This window comes from Pituophis catenifer, unplaced genomic scaffold, assembly GCF_029215685.1.
Source record: "Pituophis catenifer annectens isolate HBS135680 unplaced genomic scaffold, rPitCat1.0.hap2 SCAF_4, whole genome shotgun sequence".
NCBI classification, from domain to species: Eukaryota; Metazoa; Chordata; class Lepidosauria; order Squamata; family Colubridae; genus Pituophis; species Pituophis catenifer.
In genome coordinates, this window is record NW_027256884.1 from 26,468,684 (window position 1) to 26,496,671 (window position 27,988).

General features: G+C 40.9%; 1 protein-coding gene across 2 annotated transcripts; it reads left to right on the forward strand.

Annotated features, from left to right (window-relative positions):
• The first annotated feature begins 2,986 nt into the window (after window positions 1-2,986).
• Window positions 2,987-27,712, forward strand: GGACT (gamma-glutamylamine cyclotransferase). 2 transcript variants are annotated; one of them, XM_070942921.1, is made up of 2 exons: window positions 2,987-3,048; window positions 26,368-27,712. In XM_070942921.1, the coding sequence occupies exon 2, from the start codon at window positions 26,385-26,387 to the stop codon at window positions 26,856-26,858; it is 474 nt and encodes a 157-aa protein (XP_070799022.1). In that variant the 5' UTR covers window positions 2,987-3,048; window positions 26,368-26,384; the 3' UTR covers window positions 26,859-27,712. The 2 variants fall into 2 exon arrangements, with proteins under 2 accessions (XP_070799022.1, XP_070799023.1); XM_070942922.1 differs by lacking the exon at window positions 2,987-3,048 and adding an exon at window positions 3,317-3,359.
• Window positions 27,713-27,988: the final 276 nt, after the last annotated feature.

Here is a 27,988-nt window from a genome sequence, read left to right on the forward strand (position 1 = left end):
CCTGACAGTTAGAACAATTAATCAGTGGAACAACTTGCCTCCAGAAGTTGCGAATGCTCCAACACTGGAAGTTTTTAAGAAGATGTTGGATAACCATTTGTCTGAAGTGGTGTAGGGTTTCCTGCTTGGGCAGAGGGTTGGACTAGAAGACCTCCAAGGTCCCTTCCAACTCTGTTATTCTAAAATACTTCTAAATTCAGTACACATAAGTAAGGCTGGTTAACCATTTTGGCTGCAAAGAGAACAAGAATGCATAGTTCCTCACTTTTGGGTATCCAAGCCAACCACTGGTCAGACATATTCCAATTACCACAAGAAGCATTGAAGAATTAAATAAAGGGCAACACTTACCTTTGGCGATTCAAAAAATGCTAACGAAGGCCAAATGTGCTTGGTACGTGGATGCAGCACCTTAGATAATCACTTGGCTATAAAGAAGGGAGGGGGACACCACAGATTGAGTTGATGGCAAAGCACTTATTCTTGTTGCCAAGGGTGGCACTACATGGTGTGAGATATAAGACCCAAATATTTTAATCCTCACAATTCATAAACAAGTCTGGTTCACAAAATCAAAGGTTTATTGGAGATAAAATGAAGAAAAATAAAAAGCGGTTGCAAGTGCGGCCTCTTACACCCTTCCCAAATGGATTGAGTTCAAAGAGTGCAAAAAGCAGTTTTCAAACTACACATTTTATACTCCTACACAATGCACGCCACGCCTAAGAATCCCTCCCAACTCCCCTTTATTCTCCTAAATCATTACCTTCTATAGCCAGCACCATGTGTCAGTGTGAATTTAAGTAATTGGGCTTATCAGTAAAACAGTGGCTCTGTTAGCATGACAGTGTAAATTCAACCCTCTCGTTGGAAAGGTTGCAATAATTACACTGCAATCAAATTCAGTCCTACCTCCAATACCTAATTCAGGGATCCCCTTTCAAAAATACTGTAAGTATTTCCTTCACCTTCTAAGAACATATACAAAAATGTATACATGGGAAGAGAACCCTTCCTTTTTAAAAAAAAATATTTTTGATTTATATGCCGCCCTTCTCCGGAGACTCAGGGCGGCTTACAATGTGTTAAGCAATAGCCTTCATACTTTTGTATATACAAAGTCAGCTTATTGCCCCCACAATCTGGGACCTCATTTTACCTACCTTAGAAAGGATGGAAGGCTGAGTCAACCTTGAGCCTGGTGAGATTTGAATTTACAGTAATTGCAGACAGCTTGATGTTAATAACAGTTAATAACAGTGCTTTAGTCTGCTGCGCCACCAGGCTCCTTCATATAGAACAATGATGGCGAACCTATGACACACATCAAAGGTGACACGCCACAATATTTCCAGCATTCACCAACACACCACAACTATTCTTCATATGTGCCTTCTAATATGATTTTTGGAGTCTGTAGAGGCCACACGAGAAAGGTGTATGTTTGAGAAATGTCAGAAGACGGACATTTTAAGTGGCAGCTGTGGCCCTAGGCCGTGGTGGGTTTCAAAATTTTTTTACTACCAGTTCTGTGGGTGTGGCTTGGTGGGCGTGGTGTGGTGTGGCTTGGTGGGCATGGCTTGGTGGGCGTGGCAGGGGGAAGGATACTGTAAAATCTCCATTCCCACCCCACTCCAGGGGAAGGTTACTGCAAAATCCCCATTTCCTGATCAGCTGGGAGGCAGAGAATAGATGGGGGTGGGGGCCAGTCAGAATTTTTACTACCAGTTCTCCGAACTACTCAAAATTTCCGCTACCGGTTCTCCAGAACTGGTCAGAACCTGCTGAAACCCACCTCTGGTCCTAGGGCTGAAAACATGAGGCACTGCTATTGAGTGCCACCATTCATCGTGACCTAGATGGAGGGAGATAGGGAAGTTTTTCTTTCATGTGGAGCGAGATGATACACCAGCAGTCAAGTTAGGCATTTCCAAATTTTTGACACACACTGACCAAACTGTTGCCATCACCAGTGTAGAACATCATGCCTTTGAAGATCACATTAGGCCAGATCTTGCTGGCTTTTCACAGGGTCCTGAAAATGCTGTTTTGCCTACAGGCTGGAGATCTGGGAGTGTGGCAGAGTCCCTGCTGCAGCTGTACAGTCCTGGTTGTTTTGATGAATGGGTTTCCTGGTTGTGAATTTTATGTATTTTATTGTTTTATATGTTTTCCTATTTTTTTTCTTGTTCGTAATTTGTTGTACAGGTAGTCCTCAATTTACAACAGTTTGTTTAGTGACCATTCAAAGTTACAACGGCATTGAAAAACGTGACTTATGACTGTTTTTCATAGTTATGACCTTTGCAGCATCCCCATGATCACGTGGTCAAAATTCAGATGCTTGGCAACTGGTTCATACTTATGACAGTTGCTGGGTCCCAAGCTCACGTGATCACCTTTTTCCAATCTTCTGACCAGCAAAGTCAATGAAGAAGCCAGATTTACTTAACAGCCAGGTCATTAACTAATCAACTGCAACAAATCACTTAACCGTGACAAGAAAAGTCATAAAATGGGGGGAAACCTACTTAACAAATGTCTCACTTAACAACAGAAATTTTGGGCTCAATTGTGGTCGTAAATCGAGGACTACCTGTATTGTTCTTTTCTGTTATTTTTATGTTTGTTTTGTTTGTAAGTCACCCAGAATCATATATATGAGATGTGCACACATACATGTTTGTCACACACATATATATAAAGGAACATGAATAAACATTTGCAACATTTGGTGGGGGAAAAATGTCACACCTTCTTGCAAACAACCTCCCCATCGTCTACATCAGGGATTTCCAACCTTGGTAACTTTAAGCCTGGCGGACTTCAACTCCCAGAATTCCTCAGCCAGCAAAGGCAAAGGTTATAGAGGTCCACATAACTGAAAGTCTCTTTCTAGTCCAGCCCTATTGTGACGGCAGGCGGCTCCGTCCAATCATCGGCTTTTAAAGGGCCACAACCCGGAAACGACTGAGGTGAAAAGGTCCGTGAATTTTATAGTCTAGCAAGTCGGTGGAGGTGGGCTCGACGGGCCGTTCAACCTGGCAGGTGAGCTTTTTAAAGGGATGGGAGAGTCCAGCCTGCCGTAGAACTCCCCCCCCCCTCACCGTCCGGAGATTGGTGCCAGTGTTTTCGAAGGTGATTGGCTAAGAGGCTGTTGGAAGGAAAAAGAAGCCTTCCCCTTTAAGGGTTGTTGGAAGGCAGAGCTTTCCCTTCTTGAATTCAAAACTCCCGGCTGGGAGATAACTTCGAAATGATTGGAGGTCAGCTGCTTGAGAGCAGAATTCGTTTATTGTTTATAGGAAGGCAGGCAAGAAACAAATAGAAGCACAGCTTTCCGAGGCTAGCCTGTTTGAACTGTAAGAATAACCCTTTTTTTATATCCTAAAATTTAATTAATCAATTTAATTTAATCATATTTCTATGCCCCCCAATTCCCAAGGCACTCTTTTGATTTTCTAGGTGACCCTTTAAAGTCTTTTGAAATTCTTTTGATTTGGCATGTGAATCCTTTGATTTGTGTGTGTGTGATTGTTTCATGGTGTTTAAATCCTGCTTTTTTGTAATTGGGTTCTTCCGTCCTGGATCTGGCAAAGAAGTAATTGTTTTATAGTCCAATCTCTGTTTTTCCTAGCCCTTTGTAGTTGTTCGTTCCCTATAATTAATCAGTTTGCTATTACTGTGTTTTAGTGAATATCTCCTTTTCTCATGTGTTTAAAATTTCTAATTACTTTGGCTTGATTTCTTTTCCTTTTGGGGCGTTTGCTTTTTTTCTGTGTCCCATACCTGTTTGGATGTTGCAGGCCCCTGTAATTTTGTCCTTCTTTTGTTATGGAAAATAGGGTGATTTCAGCTTCTTAATGGCCCATTTACAAAGGTGGGGGCTGAAACTTCTACCTGAGTTTCTGCTTATTTTCTTTTAGGGGAATTTTCCTGCTCTTTTAATATTTTTTGAGTTTCTTTTCCTTTTTCTAGGAGAAGAGTGAATCATATCTTCCAACAATCTCTCTTTAAAAAAAAAAAATTCTGTGAGCTTTTACTCGTTATTCCTGTCATCTAGAGTGGTATCCGGATATACCTGGTATTCCTGGTCAATTTGGATCATCATGAAAGCTGCCTGCTTTCCTGAGGTGCTTGATTTGGGGGGGGGCAGGACTACAAGCTCTTAAGCAACTGAGACAAGGGGGAATGCATTGACAGAAGCAACACATAAGGGCTCCCAAAACACATACCAGAGAATAGGATAAAAGCAAAAAGATATTGGGATGCCTGGTCTACCGGGATGCTGAAAAAGGCTGAGCACAAGTCTATAACTGTAAAATACATAGCCGAAGCTGGAACTTTGGTTATTATAGTTGCAGAGTTTGGTACTATAGGGGCACGTGGCATCACATGGTTGTTCACGAGACGCAAATAATGTACAAATCTGAAGATGAGGTTTCCTTCATTATCTAACTTTCCCTTTTTAACTGGAAAGATTGGGGTGTTGCAGGGAGATGTACATTTCTTAAGGACTCCCTGTTCCAGATAAGCCTTTTATCAGTTTCCTTATAGGTTGAATTGCCTCAGCTGGAATTTTGTATTGGGGAACACACGGTCCTTTCTTTACCTGAATGGTGACTGGGGTTGCCCCTTTTAATAGTCCCACCTCTGCTGCATCCCAGCCCCACAGAGAGGATGGCAAGATCTTTAGATCCACGTGAAGCCCTGTGTTGTTTGTGGCCAGCATATGGGCGCCTTTTCCTGGAATGTCTAACGTAAGACCCCAAACGTAAGACCCCCCCTTTCCACACTTTATGGTGGCTTCCATTCTGCATAAGAGGTCCCTTCCCAAGAGGGAGAGTGGGGATTGGGAACAGACTGTAAAAGAGTGTTTTAAACAGAACGGTCCCAATTCTACTTTTTTTAATGAGTGGATTCCACAGGAATGATTTTTTCTCCAACTCCCATTATATTGTCTCGAGCTCCTGGAATCAATGAGTCTTTATATGGGGCCTCTGTAATTAATGATGAGGTAGCTCCAGTGTCAACCAGGCAGTCATATTTCTTTCCCCCTATGATCAGGGAAATAATGGTTTCCCCTTCAAGGCCATTCCTTAAGGGAATTGCGAGCCCAGTGAAGGTAGCCGTGTATTCAGTGAATTCATTTTCATGTTCTAGTCAGGAAAATTGTGCCTCCCTTCCCCTTCCCTGCCCCCATCGAGATCTATGTATCGTTTTGGGGGAAAGGGGCTGTAGGCGGCTCGCGATGTTGGTTATATCTCTGCTTGGCTTGGTGATGTGAATTATTGCTTGGCATGGGGCCTCTAGGTGAATCTTGGGGCTGGCCACGAAATGAAGTCTGTTTACAGTATTGGCCAAAATGCCCTGCTTTCCCACATTTATAACAATGTCGGCACCCATCTTGGGGCCATCCTTCCTGTCTACATTTCCAGCACCCCTGCCTGATACCGGCAGTCCTGCGTCAAACTTGTCTGGCATTATGATGCATGGCAGCAAAAACTTTTAGCTCTTCATATCTCTCCATCTTCCTCTTTCTATCTTTTTCTTCCTCTTTTAATTTATCCCTTTGGTCATAGACGAAGATTGAAACCCTGCACAACTCCGCTATTTCCAAGGCAGGCCAGTTAGATACAATACGGTGGAAATGTTCCCTGATGTCACTACTAGCCTGGTCCACAAAGGCTGAGGCTAAAATTCTCTGGTCCTTTTGGCAGCTTGGGTCTAGGTGGGCATATGTCACAGCTGCCTCTGAGAGACGAACCCAAAAGGGTCAGGATTTTCTTTTTCCCTTTGGATTGTCTTTTGAAATTCTGACCAGTTGAGAGGCTTTTTTCCTATTTCTTTTAGGGCATCCGTTAGATTGCCTTTTGCCCTTTTATAATCCCTCCAGTGATTGGCATCATTGTAATCCCAATCAGGGTGCTGGCCTGCAACCCTTGTCCCGGCAGCCTGTCCTGGAATAGGTGGTTGGTTGGCTATTTGTGCTAGCTTCTCAGATAGTTGTAATAGTTCATCCTGAGTTAGGAAAACCTGGCATTCATGTCTTCCCAGGATGGATTGTGGCTTTCTATTATTGATTTCAGGGTTCGGATTACTGCCTGAGGGTCTGCCCTGAATGTTGGAGTGTCTTTTTTCCAAATAACAAGGTCTGAGGCAGAGAAGGGCGTATGTGTCAGAATGTAATTGTATTCACCTCTTGCTCTTCCTGATACTGGTTTGCTCAGCAGGGGAGCCATTATTTTTGCCTCAGTTTTTTCTGCCTCAGTTTTCCCTTCTAGAAAATGGGTTTCTGCTTTAGCTTGATCTTTCCCTATAGTTAGGTCTTTGGTTCTGGCTAGTTCAGCCCAGCAATACCAGTAGGGTACTTGGCTGGGCTTAATTTGGGGTCTAAGCGCTGTTAAAATTTTAAAGTCAAAAGTACCACTGTCAGGCCAAATTTGTCTTCCAGTGTCATCCCTTAGCAAAGCCCATTTTTTACATATCTTCTTCGCTTTCCTCTTTTTCATACCAGCCAGGACTGGCACCTGCTTTTCGTGCCATGCCTCAAGCAAATTTTCTAAAGGGGTATCTACCACCCTCGAGCTGCAACTTCCCATGTTTCCCCTTCCGATGTGGGGTTTCACACTTTGGTTCAGAAGGCCTGGAGAGGATGCTGGTTCCCTTACGGCGTATGCGTACCTCTTCTTGTTAGTGAATTCTCCGCCACTGTTTTTCAGACCCCTCTAAAAAACGGGAATCTGGGAGGACTTGCTGCCCCCAACGCAGATGAGTACGGGCCCCTTCTACAACTTCACAACTTCACAATTACCTAGCTATCTAATTAACTAACTTCACAATGTCTTAAAAATCCTGGGGTTTGCTCTGGGATACACTGGAGTTCCCTTTATTTGTTTTGTGTTTTTTTTTCCCTTTCTTTTATTAACCTCTTCTCGCTTCATAGCCCGTTCAGTTTTTCCTTGCGTTCTTCAGAAGGTCCCACACTCCGTGACACCTCCCCCTTGCTTTCCCAATCCTGCCGGTCACTGCTCTTTCGAACTAGCAGCCGGGTGGGGGGCGGCTAGAGATCAACGGAGGAGGTGGAATCCAGCTGTTTTTCACAGGTAAACCCCCCCCCCCCACACACACACCTTTCCTCTCTCGCTTCCACTCCCCACAGAGTTCCAGAGTTCTAAATTTAAAAGTGGTACTCACCTGCTTTCAAGCAGCTGTTGAGTGCAAAGCTCAAGGACTCCCTTTACTACCTGATGCCTCCCGGGCAGGGTCCATAAATATTTTCCCCGGACAAAGAAGGTCCGTGCCGGCTAGGTTTTGATCTCTGGGCTCTGTCCGGCGGCTGGGTTGGCCGGGAGGCTAATTGTTGGAAGGAAAAAGAAGCCTTCCCCTTTAAGGATTATTGGAAGGCAGAGCTTTCCCTTCTTGAATTCAAAACTCCCGGCCGGGAGATAACTTCGAAATGATTGGAGGTCAGCTGCTTGAGAGCAGAATTAGTTTATTGTTTATAGGAAGGCAGGCAAGAAACAAATACAAGCACAGCCTTCCGAGGCTAGCCTGTTTGAACTGTAAGAATAACCCTTTTTTATATCCTAAAACATCTTTTGATTTTCTATGTGACCCTTTAAAGCAGGGGTGGGCAAATGTGGTCCTTTTATAACCTGTGGACTTCAACTCCCAGAATTCCTGAGACAGCTTGGCTATCTCAGGAATTCTGGGAGTTGTAGTCCACAGGTTGTAAAAGGGCCACATTTGCCCACCCCTGCTTTAAAGTCTTTTGAAATTCTTTTGATTTGAAATGTGAATCCTTTGATTTGTGTGTGTGATTGTTTTCTGATGTTTAAATCCTGCTTTTTTTTTATTGGGTTCTTCCGTCCTGGATCTGGCAAAGAAGTAATTGTTTTATAGTCCAATCTCTATTTTTCCTAGCCCTTTGTAGTTGTTCGTTCCCTATAATTAATCAATTTGCTATTACTGTGTTGTAGTGAATATCTTCTTTTCTCATGTGTTTAAAATTCTAATTACTTTGGCTTGATTTCTTTTCCTTTTTGGGTGTTTGCTTTTTTCTGTGTCCCATACCTGTTTGGATGTTGCAGGCCCCTGTAATTTTGTCCTTCTTTTGTTATGGAAACTTCTGCCTGCGTTTCTGCTTATTTTCTTTTAGGGGAATTTTCCTGCTCTTTTAATATTTTTTGAGTTTCTTTTCCTTTTCCTAGGAGAAGAGTGAATCATATCTTCCAACAAGGCGTCATGTGAAATTCGTGGAGAGTCTGGGAAGCGGGGAGGGCTTAGAGTGAGAGAAATATCGAACATTGGCGTTGAATGGGTTTTCAAACGGAGCGGCGCGTGCCCCTCGCGAGGTCATGTGAAGGGAGGCAAGCGATTGTATTGGTCGACTGAGGTTTTGAGACCCTCGATGGAGATATATGGAAGGAGCTTTCATGGTTGTCAGGGGCGACGGGCGGTCTCGGCGTAGAGCAAAGCCCAAGGTCTCTTTGGCTGGAGGGAATTAATTTTCTCCCCCTTGAGCGGAGTCATAAAGATTAACTATTTATAGTGGGAGAAGAGAGTAAGAATGTGCTGACCAAAACGTCCCGTCCGGGATTGCACTGTTTACCCGGTCTGGTGTGCAGGCACAGAAAAGCCTTTGCCCTCAATCAAGGGCCGGGGTAACCATTTCATGGCTCTATCGGTATTTTCGGGGGAATAGCTTCCTCCAGAGGCTGGACTCCTTTGAGCTGAAGCAATCAGGCCTCAGGTGTAATGGTTGATTTGGACGTGCGACTTTCAAAAAGCAGCCGCAGAAAAGTCACCCCGTTGAATAGCTTTGAGAGTTGGAATCAGATAATTTAATATTTCTCATCATCTAATCAGAATAGAGTTAGAAGGGACCTTGGAGGTCTTCTAGTCCAACCCCCTGCTCAAACAGGAGACGCTATATCATTTCGGACAGGTGACTTGTCCAGTCTCTTCTAAAAAGCCTCCAGTGATGAAGCACCTACAACTTCGGAAGGCAAGCTCTTCCACTGGTTAATTGTTCTGACAGGAAAATTTTCCTTAATTCCAGGTTGTTTCTCTCCTTGATTAGTTTCCATCCATTGCTTCTTGTCCTGCCCTCAGGTGCTTTGGAAAACGTTAGCCCTCTTCTTTGTGGCAGCCCCTAACCCTTGTAATACAGTTCAAAACCATATTCCGAATTTCAGCTGTGAGAACCTGATCATTTTATATGCCATGCAACAGAGAAGGGATTTCTCCAGGGTCTTTAAAATGGGCTTTTTCTGGACAGTATCAGAACAATATATATATTTACCCTTTTTATACACATAAATAGATGTTGAGGTTCTATTTTGTTTATGGTGAGGTTCATGTTATAATTGTGATGGTTGTGGGCAGTGGTGGGTTCCTCCCGGTTCGGTCCGGTTTGGCCGAGCCGGTAGCGATGATGATATGACGTCACCGAACCGGTCCTCCCACCCACCCCCCACGTTATTCTTACCTTTTATTTGGTCCCACCCCCAATCTATTGCTGCCTTCTGAGTCCCAGCTGATGACTAGAGGGAAAAAAACTGTTTAAACTCTTGCCGCGGGGCTTCAAAGGGCCGTCCTACAGCTGATCAGTGTTAAAAGCAAACAAATGAGTCGGGTCATAAGTGCGAGGACTGGTCATAAGTGCGAGGACCTTCCAGAAATGACTCTGACCAGCTAGCCACACCCACCTAGTCACATGACCTCCAAGCCACATCCACAAAATAAGCCACGCCCACAGAACCGGTAGTAAAAAAATTTAGAACCCACCCCTGGTTGTGGGGGGTTTTACTTGCTATGTTTTGGGAAACAAGCTATTGTGACCTATAATATATTGGTTCGGTTAACCCAGCCATTTGGGGTTTACTAAACCATAGCTAGTATCTCCCCACATCTAGGATGTGCAATGAGTCTTCTGCTGACCACTATATTAGTGACTTTATTATGTTTTTTACAAAAGTATGTTGCATTCATTTAAGGTACACATAAATATTAAGATCATCTGTTGCTGATCCGTGAGCATTTTCTTTGCGGGAGGAATACTCTGTGATAAACTAATTTAAATCTGATTTCTTTCCACTGATCAGGGTGGCCCCTGTTACCACTGTGGAACCACTGTTCCAATGGGGGAGTATTATACTGGAGGCGGTTGACAGATTAAGAGACAACCCCACTTCCCTTCCCGTGTGCATTCTGCTTTTTTCCTCCCCATCTTTTTAACTGTACTTTATTACTGCTATTAGGAATATTTATTGTTCATGGTTTTATTGGTTTTTAATGTTTCTAAGCTGTCCAGAATCGAGAGAAGGGTAGCAAACAAATTAAATAACTAAATGGGATGATTACCGTAAGTGGGAGTTGCCTGTTTTGCTAACTTAAAACAGAATAATAGCTCTAAGCTCCTTTTCACAACTGTGTGAAAGTGGAAGGGAAGTGGTTCAGTCTGAAATATTTTGTGGCTTGTCCTAATAATTATTGGTTTTGCTGTATATTAGATGAACCCTAAGATGAAGTGCTTTCTATTATTCCAAATAACTTGCAGTGCAGAATGAATTTATACAGGCATGAGTTCAGTTTACCAGAGAATCTAACAAAGCATGCTTTAGGCTACATATATTTATGCTATCATTTATCATATAAAATGTCTGTAAAGTGTAACATACCTATTTTTGTTCTCTTCCTTGCTTCCTGGAAAGACAAACCATACTAAGGAATTTTTTGCCCTTGAGGATTATACTCTGGAATAAATTGATGATTCTTTTTTTAAATGCAGGGTGTTCCTAGGAATATGAACCACTGAATGCATGTTTAGAATTGTAATAATAAAGTCTCCTTTTAGCCTGTTTTGAGCAAATCAGAGAAAATTGTTGGCTATCACGTAGCACCTATCTATTATTTATCTATGGGGGATTACAGGGCTCAAAATGCCATATATATTCATGAAAAATGCTCAGCCAAATCCCTTTAGTTTGAAATAGTAAGTCATATAAAAGAATCAGAGTGACTTGGAAAAGATACATTTTTTGTACACTTTGCCCTATAATAATGCTATAAATATATTAAAAATTCTATAAAACTTTACAAGTGCAGTCAGTCATTTTGTGATATTAATACCAAGGAGGATAAAAATAAAACACGGAAAAGGAATTACTGAATTGTAATGTAATATTTACCTGCAGAGAAGTGTCCTTTTCAAAATAAATAGAACGTTAAAATAAATCTTGGTTTTGAAAATGTTAGTTCTGAATTGTTAATTTTTTGCCTTAACTGAAAACAGAGTTCTATTTTAATTCACTAACTGTTAAATAAAGTTTTCAAGTCAAGTTCAAAACTTATTTTTTTAGGAATTGTAGCCTAATATTCCCTCCAGTTCAAAGTATTTATAGTAGAGCTGTATAACAAAGATTTATAAGAATTCTATCAATCAGCATGACAATCGCTACAAAAAAAATGTAGAAGAGTCTTGAAATGCTGTTGAAGAAGGATGAACAGTAAATCGGATTGAGTGTGAGTAAGAACCCATATTTAGGGTTACATTTTGCTGACAATAGAGTGAAACATCCTTATTTCTCAGCCTTAATTGCATATGCAATTGCCCATCATCCAGCCCCTGATTTCAGGCAATCTGGTCCTACTGGGAAAGGATGAGCTGCAGGGCCACTGAGGAATATTCTCATATTTGGCAGATAAGAGTTGTTCATAATCACTCAGAGTTGGACTCTGATGGGCAAGGCCTTATGGAGTTGTCTGGAGTGAGTTCAGTCCTGTGTTTCCTGAGGAAGGGTTCTCTGGTCTGTTAGCTCAGTCACCTGTTCGTTAGAACCAGGTCCCTACTGAGTGGTGAAAGCCACCCAGGAGATGACCTGTAATTAGGTTCATACAATGTCTTAAGGGGAACGCCACTTAAATTCTTTAAGGAAGGAAGATATAGTCCCTTAAGCCTTGAAAGAGCTTCTCCTTAAGGAGGCGCTAGACCCAACAGTCCTGGACAATTATCATTCAGCATTTCCTTTTATAGAGGAGGTCAGATTTCAGCTCTAGAGAACTTGAAGGAAGCAGATGATTTGGACTTGTTTCATGTCAACGTTTAGTACAGAGACTGGACCGATTGTGCTTTCTGATGACTTGTGACCAAACCATGGTTTTAGTTAGGCATGTTCATTGCAGAGACTGTACAGATCACTCTTGTGGAGCTGAGGTGGGTGTGTCCATCATGCTCCTTGATCTCCCAGTGGCTTTCAATACCATTAATCATGGTATTCTTCTAGACAGGCTATGGGGATTGGGCATTTGGAACACCATACTATAGTGGTTGCCTATATTCTCTGTAGCTGGTTTCAGTTGATGTTGACAAGAGGAGAGAGATTGTGACTACAGCCCTTACTTGTGAGTGCTGCAGAGTTTGATACTCCTCCTGCTGTTCCACATCGCCATGAAACTGCTGGATGAGATCATCGGTTGGGTTGAGTATCATTATAATGTCCAATTATATAACTTGGCCTCAGACCATGCAAGTGATATTATTGATGTCCTGTCCCAGTTCCTAGAGGCTGTGTGGATTTGGATGGGAAGGAACAGACCTAGGCTCAATCCCAGCTGGGAGTCTCCATCTTTAGCCTTGGATTCAGCTGCACTTTCCTATTCAAGACTGGTGCACAATTGAGGAATAATTTTGGACTCGTGGCTTTTGCATGAGAAGCAGATGGCAGCTGTGGCCAATGGAGAAAGGGCCTCTGCAGTGATTCATCTCATGTGCCAGTTGTACCCATTCCTGAATCAGAAGGCTCTCCAGATGGTCACTAATGTCCTAGGCAGTGGAGCTGCTCTTTAAAGTTCACTCAGAAGCTTCAGCTGGTTTGTAAGCATGGGCTAAGTAATAAGCCTGCTGCAATACAGATAGTCCTCACATTATGACCGGTTTCTTATCAACCATGCAAAGTTATGTCGAGCTCAAAAAAGGTACTTATGACTCAGATTCAAAATTCTGGTAACTGTAGTCATGTGACTATGATTTATGGGGGAGGGGAGGAGGTTTTTGCTGGAAACGCGCTTATTTTCAATTTCCAGCCAAAAATGCCAAATGCAAATAATGAGTGCTTAACGACCACTGCAAACAAATGTCATAAAATCGGGTCAGCCCCTTAATGACCAGCACAACTTAAAACCATAATTCCGGGCTCAATTATAGTCATAAATTGTATGTTTATGTGACACCACCACTCTATGAGCTGCACTTGTTTGGGTTTTGAGTATAATTCAGAGATTACTAATTTCCAGCACCACCTATAAAAGAACGCACACATGGGTACTAACTACCATGTAGATAACAGTTGGTAATCTTATCTTTTTTTAATGTTTAAACATTTCTGTTGTTGGATTAATAATTGTGAAGAAATACCGTACCTGTTATATTACTTCATCTTACGGTTATCTATTAGCAGGCAAAGGGCAGTCTAGAGTCTCTGGACTGGTCTCAATAAAATATTAATGATTGCTGCTTAGCGTCAGTCTGGATAAATTTAATAATAAATTTTATATTTATCACAGTCATTTTTTACAGTGAAGCAGTCAATTCTGCTTAGAATTTCCAACTAATCTTCACAACTATGTGTGAAGTATTGTGAAGCACATTCTCTGTTAAGTCAAGATTACTCGCTGGGTTTCATTTCATGCCTATATGTTAGCCCAGTGCTGAAGTGGAACATTCTGCTTGCAAGAGCCTTGGTGGCGCAGCAGATTAAAGCACTGTTAAGTAACACCAGCTGCCTGCAATTACTGCAAGTTCAAATCTCACCAGGCTCAAAGTTGACTCAACCTTCCATCCTTTCAAGATAGGTAAAATGAGGGCCCGGATTGTGGGGGCAATAAGCTGACTTTATATAAAAAGGAACACCGCTTAGGGGCCCCCCGAAAGCCCTACTAAGTAGGTATATACAAAAGTATGAAGGCTATTGCCTAACGCATTGTAAGACGCCCTGAGTCTCTGGAAAAGGGCGGCATATAAATCAAACCAATAAATAAATAAATAAATAAACTTCAGTGTGGAAGGAATGCCATGTATACAGTGCTATGCCTGACTCATGTTTCAAACAGGAGTTTGCACCCATTCTTAGAAACAGGTATTGGAGTACTTTGGTTCGGGGAAGACTATAAACGTATCACGGGAATGCTACAGCTCACCAGTGATTTGGGAATTTAGAGAGGAAGAGGATGCAGTTTTGAGTCTAGAATTTTGTGACATGCGGCATGCTTTATGTACCTTTCAGATATGTATGTTTAAAAATGATTTCATACCTTCCTTCATTTCTTTGGGGACTTCTTGACCTTTAAAAGACAGCTGCAAGTAAACAGCGGTCCTGTTTCAAATGAAATTCAAATCACCGAATACTTAATCTGTCTGTGAAGCAAAATACAAAGCATTCTCACAGGTATTGTTCCATGGTCGCAATGCTGTTTGTTTTCACAAACCAGGATTTCATAGTTTCGGAGCGGACAACTGCTGAGAGAAGGCTCTAACCTTTTGATTTCAAAGGCGCTGTGGTTTCCACTGGTGCCTCCCTGGCTAATGTAAGAAAGGTGTTTTGCCATAAACGCTTCTGAGATATTTGGTAAGGTTGGACAGCGGCTGGCCCAAGCAGGAAGCCCATGGTCTGCCTCTAAAGAAAATAGCGAGTTACAAAATGAAAGCATCAAAGAACCAACAGGATGCAGTCCCAGGAGTCTCTTCTGGCATGTGGGTCCTTCTTGAAAGTTAGCACTGAGTGAAGAGTGACCTTAAAACTCGCTTTATTCAAACAGACTGCGCTCAGGTTTAAAGTTCAAGGCATTTTGTTTTTTCACCTGCTTCCTACAGTTTTCAGGAACTTCTAAAGAATTAATATGTAACTATATCTGGTCACTGAGCCAACAGTGAGGGTTGGTTTTTTTTTTTTTTTTCCTTCTTCCAGAGAAAGTAAAGTTATTGAAGTAAAAAGATAAGAAAAATAGGATGCTGTGTTGCAATAAAAGTAAAAATAGGTGCGTTAGGATCTTTATAGAGCCATCCATACTTCATCTTCTGCCCAAAGGATCTGGAGGTTTCCTATGTCTCTCATACGGAAACTGTTTTAATAATTTAAAATTTAAATGATTTCCCTTTGATTACTTGGTGTAAGAAAAAGAAAAATAGGACAGAGATGCTGGTGTTTCTGCTTTGTCAGGCTGCAACTGCAGAACACATATACAGGTATTTCTTTTTTTTAAAAAAAATCACAAATCACAGTCATGCTCACATGACCAATACAACTGGTCATAAAGGCGAGCTATTGCCAAGTTCCAGAAATGTGGTGGTGGGGTTGGCAGGGCATATGTCCTTTATGAGCTATAAAGCACTCATGCCAAGACTGCCATTTAAGCAACCAGCCAATCCCTGGAATATTCTAACCTAACTTGCTTTGGATCTTGGGGTTTTGAGCTTTAGAAATTGGTTTGTTTCTCTTCCCCTAAACCAGGTTGCCGTTACAGTTTACTCAAGAAAGGGAAAAGCGAGGAGACGGATAGTTATGTCGCCATGCCAGGGGTGCTCCCTCTCCTCTAAATGGCAGAAAAGTAAACGATTAAATTAAAATTTTAATAATTTCAGTCAGAGGCTTTTAATGAAAATAAATACAAGTAGTCCTCATCTTACGACAGTTCATTTAATGACTGTTCAAAGTTACAACAGCCCTGAAAAATGTGACTTACGACCATTTTTCACACCACCATTGCAGCATCCCCATGGTCATGTGATCAAAATTTGGATGGTTGGTAACTGATTCATATATACGACAGTTGCAGTGTCACCTTTTGCGACCTTTTTACAAGCAAAGTCAATGAGGAAACTATATTCACTTAACAACCATTACTACCTTAACAACTGCAATGATTCACTTGACAACTGTGGCAAGAAAAGTCTTAAAATGGGAGAAAATTCACTTAACAAATGTTTCACTTAGCAACAGAAATTTTGGGCTCAATTGTGGTCATAAGTCAAGGACTACCTGTAATACGTTTTTTCTAAATTTTCTTTTAGAAAATTGAATCACAGAAAATCATGTGTAAAGTATGTCCATTTCAGCTTTTATCTTATGAAAATGGCTTTTATCATATCAAATTCCTAGCTCTTGGTTATTGAAGCTTTTATTTTGTTTTGTTTTACTTTTGCCAGATTTACCTAGAGAACAAAACTTTGGTGCGGTGTGTTAGGTTTGGCCGAGTGGGGAAATAGAGGCAGAGAACAAAGAATCTTGAGAGATAACTTTTTACTCTTATACTGCTCTTCATTCAGCAGTTATAAGCAAAACTTTAAAAACTAGAATCCAAAATATTGTGCTAGTATTCTTGCTAGAAAGTCTTGAATTTGTCTTTAGAAGAGCATATGACGGCCATGGCCAGGGGGGCCTTTTATCAGGTTCGTCTGATTCGCCAGTTGCAGCCCTTTCTGGACCGGGACGCCCTGCGCACGGTCACTCACGCCCTTGTTACCTCCAGGTTGGACTATTGTAATGCTCTCTACATGGGGCTCCCCTTGAAGAGCACTCGGAGGCTCGAACTGGTCCAAAATTCCGGCGCGCGGGTGGTTATGGGCGCAACTCGTTGTGCCCACATGACACCCCTCCTGCACGAGCTGCACTGGCTCCCAGTGGTCTTCCGGGTGCGATTCAAGGTGTTGGTTACCACCTTTAAAGCGCTCCATGGCATAGGACCCAGTACCTTCGAGACCGTCTTCTGCCATCAATAGCCTCCCACCGGCCAGTCCGCTCCCACAGAGAGGGTCTCCTCAGGGTGCCATCGGCCAAGTTATGTCGGCTGGCGACACCCAGGGGGAGGGCCTTCTCTGTGGGAGCCCCAGCCCTGTGGAATGAACTGCCCCCGGAAAGACATAAGATCTCCAACCTCCGGGTGTTTCGCTGCGCACTGAAGACCCTGTTGTTCCGCCAGGCCGGGCTATCAACATAATAATTTTAAATTGGGGTATTTTAAATTTCTGGGGTTTTAAATTGAGCCAAATCTATTTAATCATTTTAAATTTTTAATCGTTGTTTTGTCTTGTGTTTTTAAATAGGCTGTACACCGCCCTGAGTCCTTTGGGAGAAGGGCGGTATAGAAATAAAATTATTATTATTATTTATTGGTTAATCTTTAGTGAGATTCACAGCCTTTGAGGCTGGTTAATAGCTCAGCAGCTCGAGTCCTAACCAAGGACCTAGGAACTGTCAAGGTATCGTCGGAGGATGTAAGCTGTTCCGAGTAAGGTGGTTTTTTGTAGAGTCAAAATGTTCAAGTCCGGCAAATTTAGAATTTCTAAATAGCGGGGTAGCCCTTTGGGTATTGCTCCAAGGGCTCCAATTACAATCGGGACAACACACGATTTCTTTTTCCACAGTCGCTCAACTTCAATTTGTAAGTCCCAGTACTTTGTGATTTTTTCTTGCTGCTTATCTTCAATTCGTGCATCACCAGGTATTGCAATGTCAATGAACCATACTTTTTTCTTTTCAACTATTGTTATGTCAGGTGTGTTGTGGACCAAGTGCCTGTCAGTCTGAATCCTAAAGTCCCACAAGATCTTGAGTTTCTCATTCTCTAAAACTTTCTCAACCTGATGTTCCCAGTGGTTTTTGCTGTACTCAAATCCAAACTTCTGGCACAATTTCCAGTGAATGATTTTAGCAACACGGTCATGGCGTTGTAGGTAGTCAGTTTGTGAAATTTTGCTGCACCCACTGATCAGGTGGTCAACTGTCTCCTCTTTTTCATTGCAGAGGCGGCATTTGCTGTTGGTGGTAACATGTTGAATTTTTGCCTTCATACAGTTTGTGGCTAGGGCTTGTTTTATTATATATATATAATTATAATTATAATTATATAATATATTATTATTATTATTATTATTATTATTATTATTATTATTATTATTATTGAATTATATTGTAAATTATCATTTTTATGTTTGCACCATTATTAAATAAATATATACAGTACACTAGCCTGATTGACAGATCAAGTTTAAATCTGAGGTTTCTTCTGGGGATGAATAAATGTAGACTTATATCAGTCTCTTAAGTCCTTTGGATTTAAGTTAATTCACTCCGCTTGATTCCAAATAATGGCAGACAAATGTGGAAAATGTAACACCGCAGCGATTCATCTGCTGCTCCTTCCATCATAGTAACCGCTATTTTGCTAAATACGGGCATTTCCTACATTTTTGCCGAACAAGAAACAAATCCAGGAGAAGCCAAACAATGAGTGGACAGCTTGTCCTTCAGTGTCTCTGGCGGGATTCAGTGAGAGCTCATTTCCCTTTTAAGTACCTTATAGCATCTCTTAGAGTCTAGCTTTGGCACCAAAACAAGAAGCTTTCCATCACTTCAGTGATGGTTCAGGGAGATTATAAATACACTATTAGTGGGGAACTAGTATAAGTAAATTGGCTGCAATTTTTAATAGAAGTTTTAATTTAAAAAAACAAACAAAAACCATGCTCTGCTTGCTGACACCAGGACTAGTAACAGCTGCTATTAATATGCTTCTAATGCTCTTACAAGGAATTACTGAATTAGTAGGTTTGAAAACAAAAGCATCCTAACAGGTCTGAATGAATGATCCTAGTTAAGGTTTTCCAGTTATTTTAATTTGTTCTCCCCTCCACCCCAACGTACGCCGTATGCTTCATTTTCTTTTTTTTTTAACACTGTTACTTTTCCTTCCTTAGGTAATAGCAAATAAGCCTTACCAGCAATCGGGTAGGCTGTCAGTTATAGTTAAAAGAAATTGCTTTTAAAAATGACATACAGATTTCACTCATTTTCCCAGGATATTAAACTTTAATGACTGCAGTATGAATATTTCATGACAGGATTTTTTCAATAAGTTGTTTTGGTCCTGAAGGATATTGTGAGGCCTAATTTCTGACTAGTCAGAACTAGTTAAATACTGTAGTTGCCAACTTTCCTTTGGAATACCAACTGAAGTACATCTATCTCTACTGTTATATGTTTTATTTATACTGCCCAGTTGTTTATTTTTTTATTGTCATTGTATAAAATTAAGCACCAGCTATTATTTCCTCTTGCCATAAGATGGCTAATTAGCCTTTCAATAGAGGTGAAGTGGCTTGTTTATTCAATTTTGTTTATTCAATTTTGTTTATTCAATTTTGTTTATTCAATTTCTATAACTGTCCTTCTCAGCCAAGTAACTCTAGGTGGTTCTAAAACTATAAAACAATTAAAACAATAAGCATTAAAAAAAAACACCTTCAAGTCCTGGAGCAATAGAAAAGTTAGCATCCACATTTGTGTACATACATCTGGTTAAAAACAACAACATGGTATCCTTTTGCACAAAATGACTCAATTGCAAGTAATTTTGCAACCTGGATTTTCCCCCCTAATAGCTGGAATCCTGACTGCAGGGTACAGCAAAGACTGGGGGAGAAATCTGTTTTAAACAATGCCTGCAGATTAGTCGAAGGATGCAGAAAGTTGCTTGGGATGGGAACCACCAGGAGGATCCCTTGCTCTGTTCCATGCAAAAGAGAAAAAAGGCAGAAGTTTCAGCTGTCACACTTCTTCCCTCCTCTACCACCACAGAAGCGGCAAAAACCGTGGGAAAAAACGAGCTGGTTGGTTTTCCATTGAAAGGAAAAGAGAAGATGATTGTCACTCTTTCTGCATACAAACCAAAGCTAAACCACCAAAGGGGACCAGAGCTGGTCCTGACGTAACCAAAGTCATGTACACTTAAGGCTACGGGGTGTTCCTTGAATGTAATTCCCCATTAATTAAATGCCACCTGGAAGATGCTGCCTGAACACCTAAACCAGGGGTGTCAAACTCAGGGGCCAGATCCAGCTCACGGGGTACTTAGATCTGGCCCAGGGGGTCGCCCTGGAAACAGCGAAGGATAGGCCTGTGGTGCCTCTGCCAGCAAAAACAGCTTGCGAGGGCCACATGTGGCTCTCCCAAACTCCGTTTTTGCTGGCAGAGGGTTGCAGAAGGCCATGGCAGCTAAAACGGAGCTCGGGAGCCTGTATTTGCTGGCAAAGCGCTCAGGACATCACAGGCGCCCCTGACACGAGTGACATTGAGCTGGCCCGCCCACCCCAGCCCCCCGAAGTCAAACACAACCCTGATGAGGCCCTCAATGAAACAGAGTTTGACACACACACACACCCCGATCTAACAGTGCAAGTAAAATGTGACGTGTTTCAGCACTTGATTTCCCATTCTGGTGTATCATTTCGGAAATAGATATTTACAGTAGACTTCCAGTTTAATATTTTTGTTTTTTGATTTGTGGAGGGCAACAAAATCAGTGTCTGGCATAAAATCCAAATCAGAATTCTGGTGTGAAATCATATCCATGAGAGAAACCAATATTCTGTGAAGTCACTTAAATCAGTGCTTGCCCAGCATTTGACAGTGAAATTCCAGTTATTTAAATCATGATAATTTAACTGATTAGAGTTAAATGATTCCCACTTTAAACTCTAACAAGAAAAACAGCATACACACACACAAAAAAAAACCCACCACAAAACAGCAATCGTAAACCCCTCTGAGAGCTAGCTTGGTGTAGCATTAAGGCACCAGACTAAAAACCAGGAGCTGATTTAGCCACAAAGCCAGCTGGGTGACCTTGGCCCATCCCATTATCTCAGCTATGGGCAAACCATTTCCAAAAACGCTGCCTGGCACTCATCAGAACTCATGAGCAACCTGAAGACGTACCCATACTGAGCCTTCTAGCTTCTTACAGTTAGATATTTCCTGGTCACTTCATCTCTCTTTTGATGCATCACTGAGACAGCAGCAGGAATAAGTTATCTGTCACACCTCCATCCCTTTTCTCTTAACCATTGGCATATTTCACAAATTATGTCAGTGGTTAAAAGGGATGGTGTAACAGATACCCTGTTTTCCTCCTCGTTGTTCCGACACTCCACTCATTGGGATTTCCTCTTCGCCATTAGCCAGACTGAGTGCCAATCAAATTTTCCTCCACAGCTTAGTTCCGCCTCCTCCTCCTGCGCATGGTCAGTCTTTTCACTCAGTCGCTGGTGACTAGACTTGAGTGCCTTGTGTCTTGTGTAATTTAGCGACTATTTAGTTAAAATTGTTAATTTTAAGGAGTGGTAGGCTGAGGGCTACGATCTGTGCTTTAATTGACAGAGGCGCGAACAGGCGTTTCCCGGCTGGGACGCTGGCCGTGGCTTTTAACAGTTTGAATTAGCACCTTTAAGGAAACGGTGTTTCCCCCTTACAGCTGATTGTCGCGATCGAGGAGCTGGTTATCCGGTACGCCAGTAGAACCACCCTCAATCGAGTAGCCCTTATTACAGCAGCGGCTTGTGAGTTCCTGCCTTGCCGACATACTCTTGAGACAGGAGGATACTTTACAGTTAAGAATTAAAGCGGCGATTTAAAGCGCATTACACTCAGCGCTTACAGGCGGCTCAGATGGAGAGATCCTGAAGCTATTTATAGTGCTGCCATTTTCAACTGAGTCAAATGGCAGTTAATTCTTACGGTTGGCTTCTCCTTTATCCACCAAGCCCTCACACAGTGGCTGAGGCTAGTGGAGGAGAAGTGACAGTTGCCAGTTGACAGTTCTACCTTTACCCCTGTTCTTGCTGCTATCACACACTTTGTGGTGTCCTGCTTCTGCTATCCCAGGACACTGGTCTGATTATGAACATCTCAAGAATGGAAAGGTAAAAGCTGTTGAAGATTGTGGTTACGTGTAGAACCCAGGATTATTCATCTTGTATGCTTGGTCTCGGAATTCAGAACAACTAGGGAATGTGAAGGCTGAGCAGGCAGCCGAAAGGTTTCTGCTACAAACATTGGTCTTATTTTAAGCTTTAATTTCCTGACTAGCTATTTACTTCTGTGAAATAGACTGCCAATAACCAGGATCTAAAAGGAAATCTATATTCCTATATTTTAAACAAAGCCTTGGAGAGTTTTTTTGTCTCATGGAATCAATTCTGTAACACAGGGGTGCCAAGTTTGATTTCATTGAGGGTCGCATCAGGATTGTGTTTGACCTCGGAGGGCCGGGTGTGTGGCCAGGTGTGGGTGTGGTCATGATGGGTGTGGCCAGGGTGGGCATGGTCACAGGGGGCATTTGACATAGGCTCAAGATTTCCCTTCTTTCTTTCCACAGTTGTTTACTATAACCATTTTCCAGTCTCTTCTAACAGATATTACTGGCAAAGATTTATTACTTATTCTTCATACTCCACTAACCTTTTTAGTTCTAAATTTATATCCCATTGTTTGATAGTAAATTGCTTTTCCAGGCAGAAAAGCTATTTATACTATTGTATTTTTATTATTCAACTAATAAAAATGGGCCCCCGTGGCCTGTTTTGGCTGGCAGAGGCACTGCGGGCTGGTCCTTTGGGATTTCTAGGCCTGCCCCGTGGGCCAAATTTAAGCACCCCATGGGCCGGATCCAGCCCGCCTCCCTTGAGTTTGACACCCCTGCTGTAAGAGAATAACCAGAGGTTCATTTCTCCATGATACATGAAGATGAAGAAGCTTTCTTCTTTTTTTGTGCGAGGAAAATAATTCTCTTTTGTTAAAACATAGATCTATGTTCCCAATGAAAAAATTGCATAATGTAAATAAAGTATATCTTTTGCAGATGGATATGAAGATTTTAATGCACATTTTCGTTTCATTTTTTTTATACTTACTAACTCTGGCAAGTGACCTCTTGATTGTGAACAATTTGTTTTACAATTCTCCATTTAGAATTCAAAGTGAGCTCAAGTCCCCCAATGGGAATTAACTGCACATTTAACTCTGACTCTTTTTCAATCCTTCTTCCTGAAGGTCTGCATTTCTTACTCAAATCGCAATCTTAACTGAAATCACAATCTGGAAAATAATGATATTTGTATTTCAAAAGGGAGCCAGACCAACAATCATTACATTCTTGTCTTTCTGAAAGAATACAACACTATTTCATGAGAGAAAGAAGAGAAGTTGCCGTAGTCTGGTGTTCTATCCTGTTTGCTACTCTGGCTTTGTCATTGTCAACTTGGGCCTACATTAATAACCAGTGTATTCTAAAGTCTTACATAGCATGGATTTTCACATGATTTCCTGAAGATTTCTGGAAATTATAGCTCGAAAGCATAAGAATTCATTAAACACGGCCAAAAAATTGTTAAGTTTTAGCCTAAGAGTACCAGTACATCAAGAACTAAGGTAAACTCCATGTCTTATCAACATGCATAGATACAAAAAATAAGCTCTCACAGGTAAATAGTCATAAACTGCCATAAGTATACAAACAATGTCCCAAGATATGCATAACTTTCCCCATGCCGTGAACCGACATATACGTGCACACAGGTACAAACTAAGTTTTTCATTAGGAGGAAAGATGTAACTCCAGAGACTCAGGCTAGATTTTTTTCTAGAAATATTTTTGTGGGTTTGGTGATTTGTTCATTTTGCTTGGTTCATTTGTTTCATTTGCCACTTACAAGCATTTTGGACTGTTAGAAGGCCAATTTTAATTCAGACAATTACAATGCACAACACATGTTCTAACGAATGGAGAAAAAAGAAAAAGGATTTGGAAGAAGATTAAGTTTATGTATAATTAAGCTCAGGTTCAGGTGCGTTGTCCACCCTTTAGAACAGGGGTGTCCAACCTTGGCAATTTTGAATTCCTGTGAACTTCAACTTCCAGAATTCCCAGCCAGCCAGACTTAACCATGCTGGCTGGGGAATTCTGGAAGTTGAAATCCACAAGTCTTAAAGTTGCCAAGGTTGGGCACCCCTATTTCAGAGAATCTCCATTACCTTTTCCTGACCTACTAGCTTCCAGATGGTTGAATATAGTCATTACAGTGATCACCTCCATCTGTGGTGATGGGGAGGGTTATAGTCTAACATATTTAGAGGACACCAGCCTGAGAAAGGCTACGCTGCACCTGATAATTAGAGATTACATTGTTGTGTTAGAAAAACAGATCTAGTCTTTCCTGGGCAGTTTTTGTCAGAGGAAAATCCTGAAAGCATCAGGTATATTGAGCTTTCATTAAATAAAACCATTGGGGAGAAAAGGGGGTGTTACTGGATCTTGTGACTTAAATAAATATAAAGGCTTTTTCCCCTTTGTGCTAGAAAAGCTACTTTAAACATGGGATATAATATACACACAGAGAAGATGAAACTCAACCCTTATTTTTGTTAGTGGGATTTTCTTCTCTGTTAAAAACAATATGGCTTATTAAATTCACTGACAAATAATCTCAGGGGCTGAACTAGATTCAGCATTACTCAAAACACATTTTGCATTCTTTATTAGAACTGTTGTTGTTCTGACTCTTGGCGACTTGATAGTGCTCTCCATGCTTAGAAGTATTAGAAATATGAGAACTTGTTTCACTTAAGGATGAAAATGCACCTCGAGGCCACCAGATGTTACATCCCTTAAACTTGTGTGTGAAAAGTATATGGAGCCCTGTTATTCCATGTATTTTCAGGTGTAGAGAAAGACAGCTAGCTATGTGTCTATCTGCCCCTTCATCCTTCAATACTGAAAAGAGAAATAGCAATAGCACTTAGACTTATATACTGCTTTACAGTGCTTTACAACCCTCTCTAAGCTGTTTACACAGTCAGCATATTGCCCCCAACAATTTGGCTCCTCATTTTACCCACCTCAGAAGGATGGAAGGCTGAGTCAATCTTGAGCCTGGTGAGATTTGAACTGGCAAATTGCAGTCAGTAAAAGTAGCCTGCAGTACTGCACTCTAACCACTGCGCCACAGCAGCTCATGGTCTCAAAGGGTCAGTGGACTGAAGATCTGATATGACTTGCAACCTCTGAGCAAACTGTTCACAGACATAAATTATGTCTGGAGATTACAATCAGATAATCTACTTTTTAAGATATGAACAATGCCGACTGGTGGCCCCCAGGGGGGAGAGCTTTCTCTGTGGGAGCACCTGCCCTCTGGAACGAGCTCCCCCCGGAGATACGGACGATTCCGGACTTACGTACTTTCCGTCGGGCCCTCAAAACCTTTTTATTTCATCAAGTCAGGCTGGCCTAATCTCTACAATTGTGTATTTTAATTTGGATTTTTAATGGGAGATTTTAACTGTCAGGCCAAAATGTTTAATTTATTTTTAAATGTTATATTTGATGTTTTTTACTTCTGGCTGTTCACCGCCCCGAGTCCTTAGGGAGAAGGGCGGTATGTAAATTCAAATATTAAATTAAATTAAATTATTTTTTGTAAATAAGATGGCAAACGTACATACTATTCCTTCCTCCGCCTATTTTCCCCACAAGAAATACACATTACCTGTAATTCCCTGTAAACCTTTACTGTTTTGCTTGTTAAATGCCAACTGGGAAGCTTGTAAATTCTGTTTTTTTATTCACTGCTTAATGGACCCTCCTGTTCATGTGCCTATTGTGAAGTCACTTGACTTCTAAAAAGACAATGGATGCCTTACTAAGCTTCAGGCCAATGAAGAGATTGGACAATCATTTGTCTGAAATGGTAGATAGGGTCTCCTGCCTGAGCAGGTGGTTGGACTAGAAGACCTCCAAGGTCCCTTCTAATTCTGTTATTCAGAGTTAATGTGAATTGGGGTGAGAGAGACTAACTGGCCCAAAGTCACCTAATTGGCTTTCATGCCTAAGGTAGGAATTGAACTCACAGTCTCCTGCTTTCTAGCCTGGTGCCTATTAGACCAAACTGGCTCATTCTTTATTTTAACTGTTAAGTAGAACTTTATTTAAAAAAAGGTATGAAAAGCCCTTATATCCAATTTGTTTTTGTTATTTTGCTTTTTTCCTTTTAATTTCTTCTGTTTTTTTTTCCTTTGTTCTTTTTAATTATTTAAAAGCAAAGTTACGATTCTGCAGACATAGGTTCTTGAAACTGTCTTGATCTTTGCTGAGTTGTCAATATTCTTTTACTGAACATTTATAGAGATTAGAAATTTAAAGAGAAGTGGTCTTTATTAGCTCAAATTGTAGGTGCAGAAAGCACTGGAATCACTTTTTTGCGCAGTTGCGGAAAAACTTTATTGGAAAAACAATAAAACTTTATAAAGAAACTAACTTATTACGAGGAAGTTGTCTAATATGCATAACAATAATCAACTATTCATTACGTTCTCTGTAGTGATACATTTTTGCAAATGTTAATATAAATGTGAGAAACAGCAGTTTATACTGTTGTCTTGTTTTAAACAAGTGTATTTGTTGCTGACAAGAGAGACATGTGAAAAGCCTGCTAATGCAAAATGCAAAAATTAATGCTTTCTTGCTTTCTTTCAGTCCCTTCAGTTGGAAGAATGCTCCGCGTCTTTGTCTACGGGACACTAAAGAAAGGCCAGCCAAACTACCCACACATGATAAATGGGGCCCATGGGACATCCCAATTCCAGGGCAGAGGACTTACAGTGGAGAAATACCCACTGGTGATTGCAGGCAAATATAATATCCCTTATTTGCTGAATAATCCAGGAAAAGGGCACCGTGTTACCGGAGAAATATATTTTGTTGATGATCAGATGTTGCAATTCCTTGATGAATTTGAAGGATGTCCAAACATGTATCAACGTACTCCAGTGAGAGTTGAGGTACTCGACTGGGAAAATAAAAATAGCACGTCTGAAGGAGCATCAGCAATTAAAGACATCCTGGAATGTTATGTGTATAGCACTACTACCTATCAGCCAGAATGGATGCATCTCCCTTACTATGATAACTACGATTCTTTTGGGAAGCATAATCTTTCGTACGTCTTGCGAGAAAGCAGGGAATAGAAGTGGAAAATCAAACAATATTTTTAGCTATGAACACCTACCCAGGTGCTGAAGAAAATCTACTATTTTATGCTTAAATGCAGACCTAATTTGGCTCTTTAGAATATAATTGAATTAACTTATGTTATTAAGTGAACGTCCAAGTGAATAAGATGATGAAAGAATGATCCGAATGCCAGAACTCATGAGATGAAGCATTTGTCTTGCTAAGGTTAAACAGGGTAATTTAAATATTTAAATTATGTTAGAATGCTATCAAATATTCAGATAGTCCTATCACTTCCCAAATTGTGAAATGAATAAATGGGGGGAGGACATGAATGGAAGAGGAGGCAAAAGTGATACTGTTGTGCCTTATTTTTTCATTCCTTACAGCCCATTTCTGGTTAATGAATATTTCTACTCAGCTATTGATTTTAGTATATCTAAATTGCCTCCTAATATCTTCTTCAGCTATTTAAAAACTGCATCGCTTATTTTTGGTTGAAAGTTCTGAACCATCAGTATTCTTGCATTTTTATCATCAGTGCATAAGCTTTTATATCAGTGATTGTACCTATTTCTTTTTTGCCATTGACTTCTTGCAATACTGTATATAATTTTCATACATGCTGCTTTTCTTCATAATATCATAATTCTACCCTCTGGAATCAGCTGCCACCAGAGATAAGGAGAATCCAAGACCTCGGTGCCTTCCGCCGGGCCCTTAAAACCTTCTTTTTCCAGCAAGCCGGGCTGGCCTAACACTTTTTAAAATGTTTTTAATTGTTTGTTATTGTTTTTAATCATGGGGCCAAATTTATATATATTTTTTAATTGTATTTTAATGTTTGTAGTTTATGTTTTTACTTGGCTGTTCACCGCCCTGAGTCCTCAGGGAGAAGGGCGATATACAAATTTAAAAATAAATAAATAAATAAATAAATATGAATTAAAATTGTTAATTGTATAGTGGTGAATTAAAATTTGACAAAATTCTTATATTACTACTGGTTTCAAATAAGATAACTTGTTCAAAATTTGCAGAAATCATGGATTTTGATATTTTTAAAAATGACACTGTTCTAGAGTTATAGGACCTGAAACAGGTAGTCTCTTCCATTTGAAATAAATCTAGACTTTCTTAAAAT

Bases quoted from the DNA above. Each gene is read 5' to 3' on its own strand.
- GGACT (XM_070942921.1), top strand. From the start codon at position 26,385: ATGCTCCGCGTCTTTGTCTACGGGACACTAAAGAAAGGCCAGCCAAAC.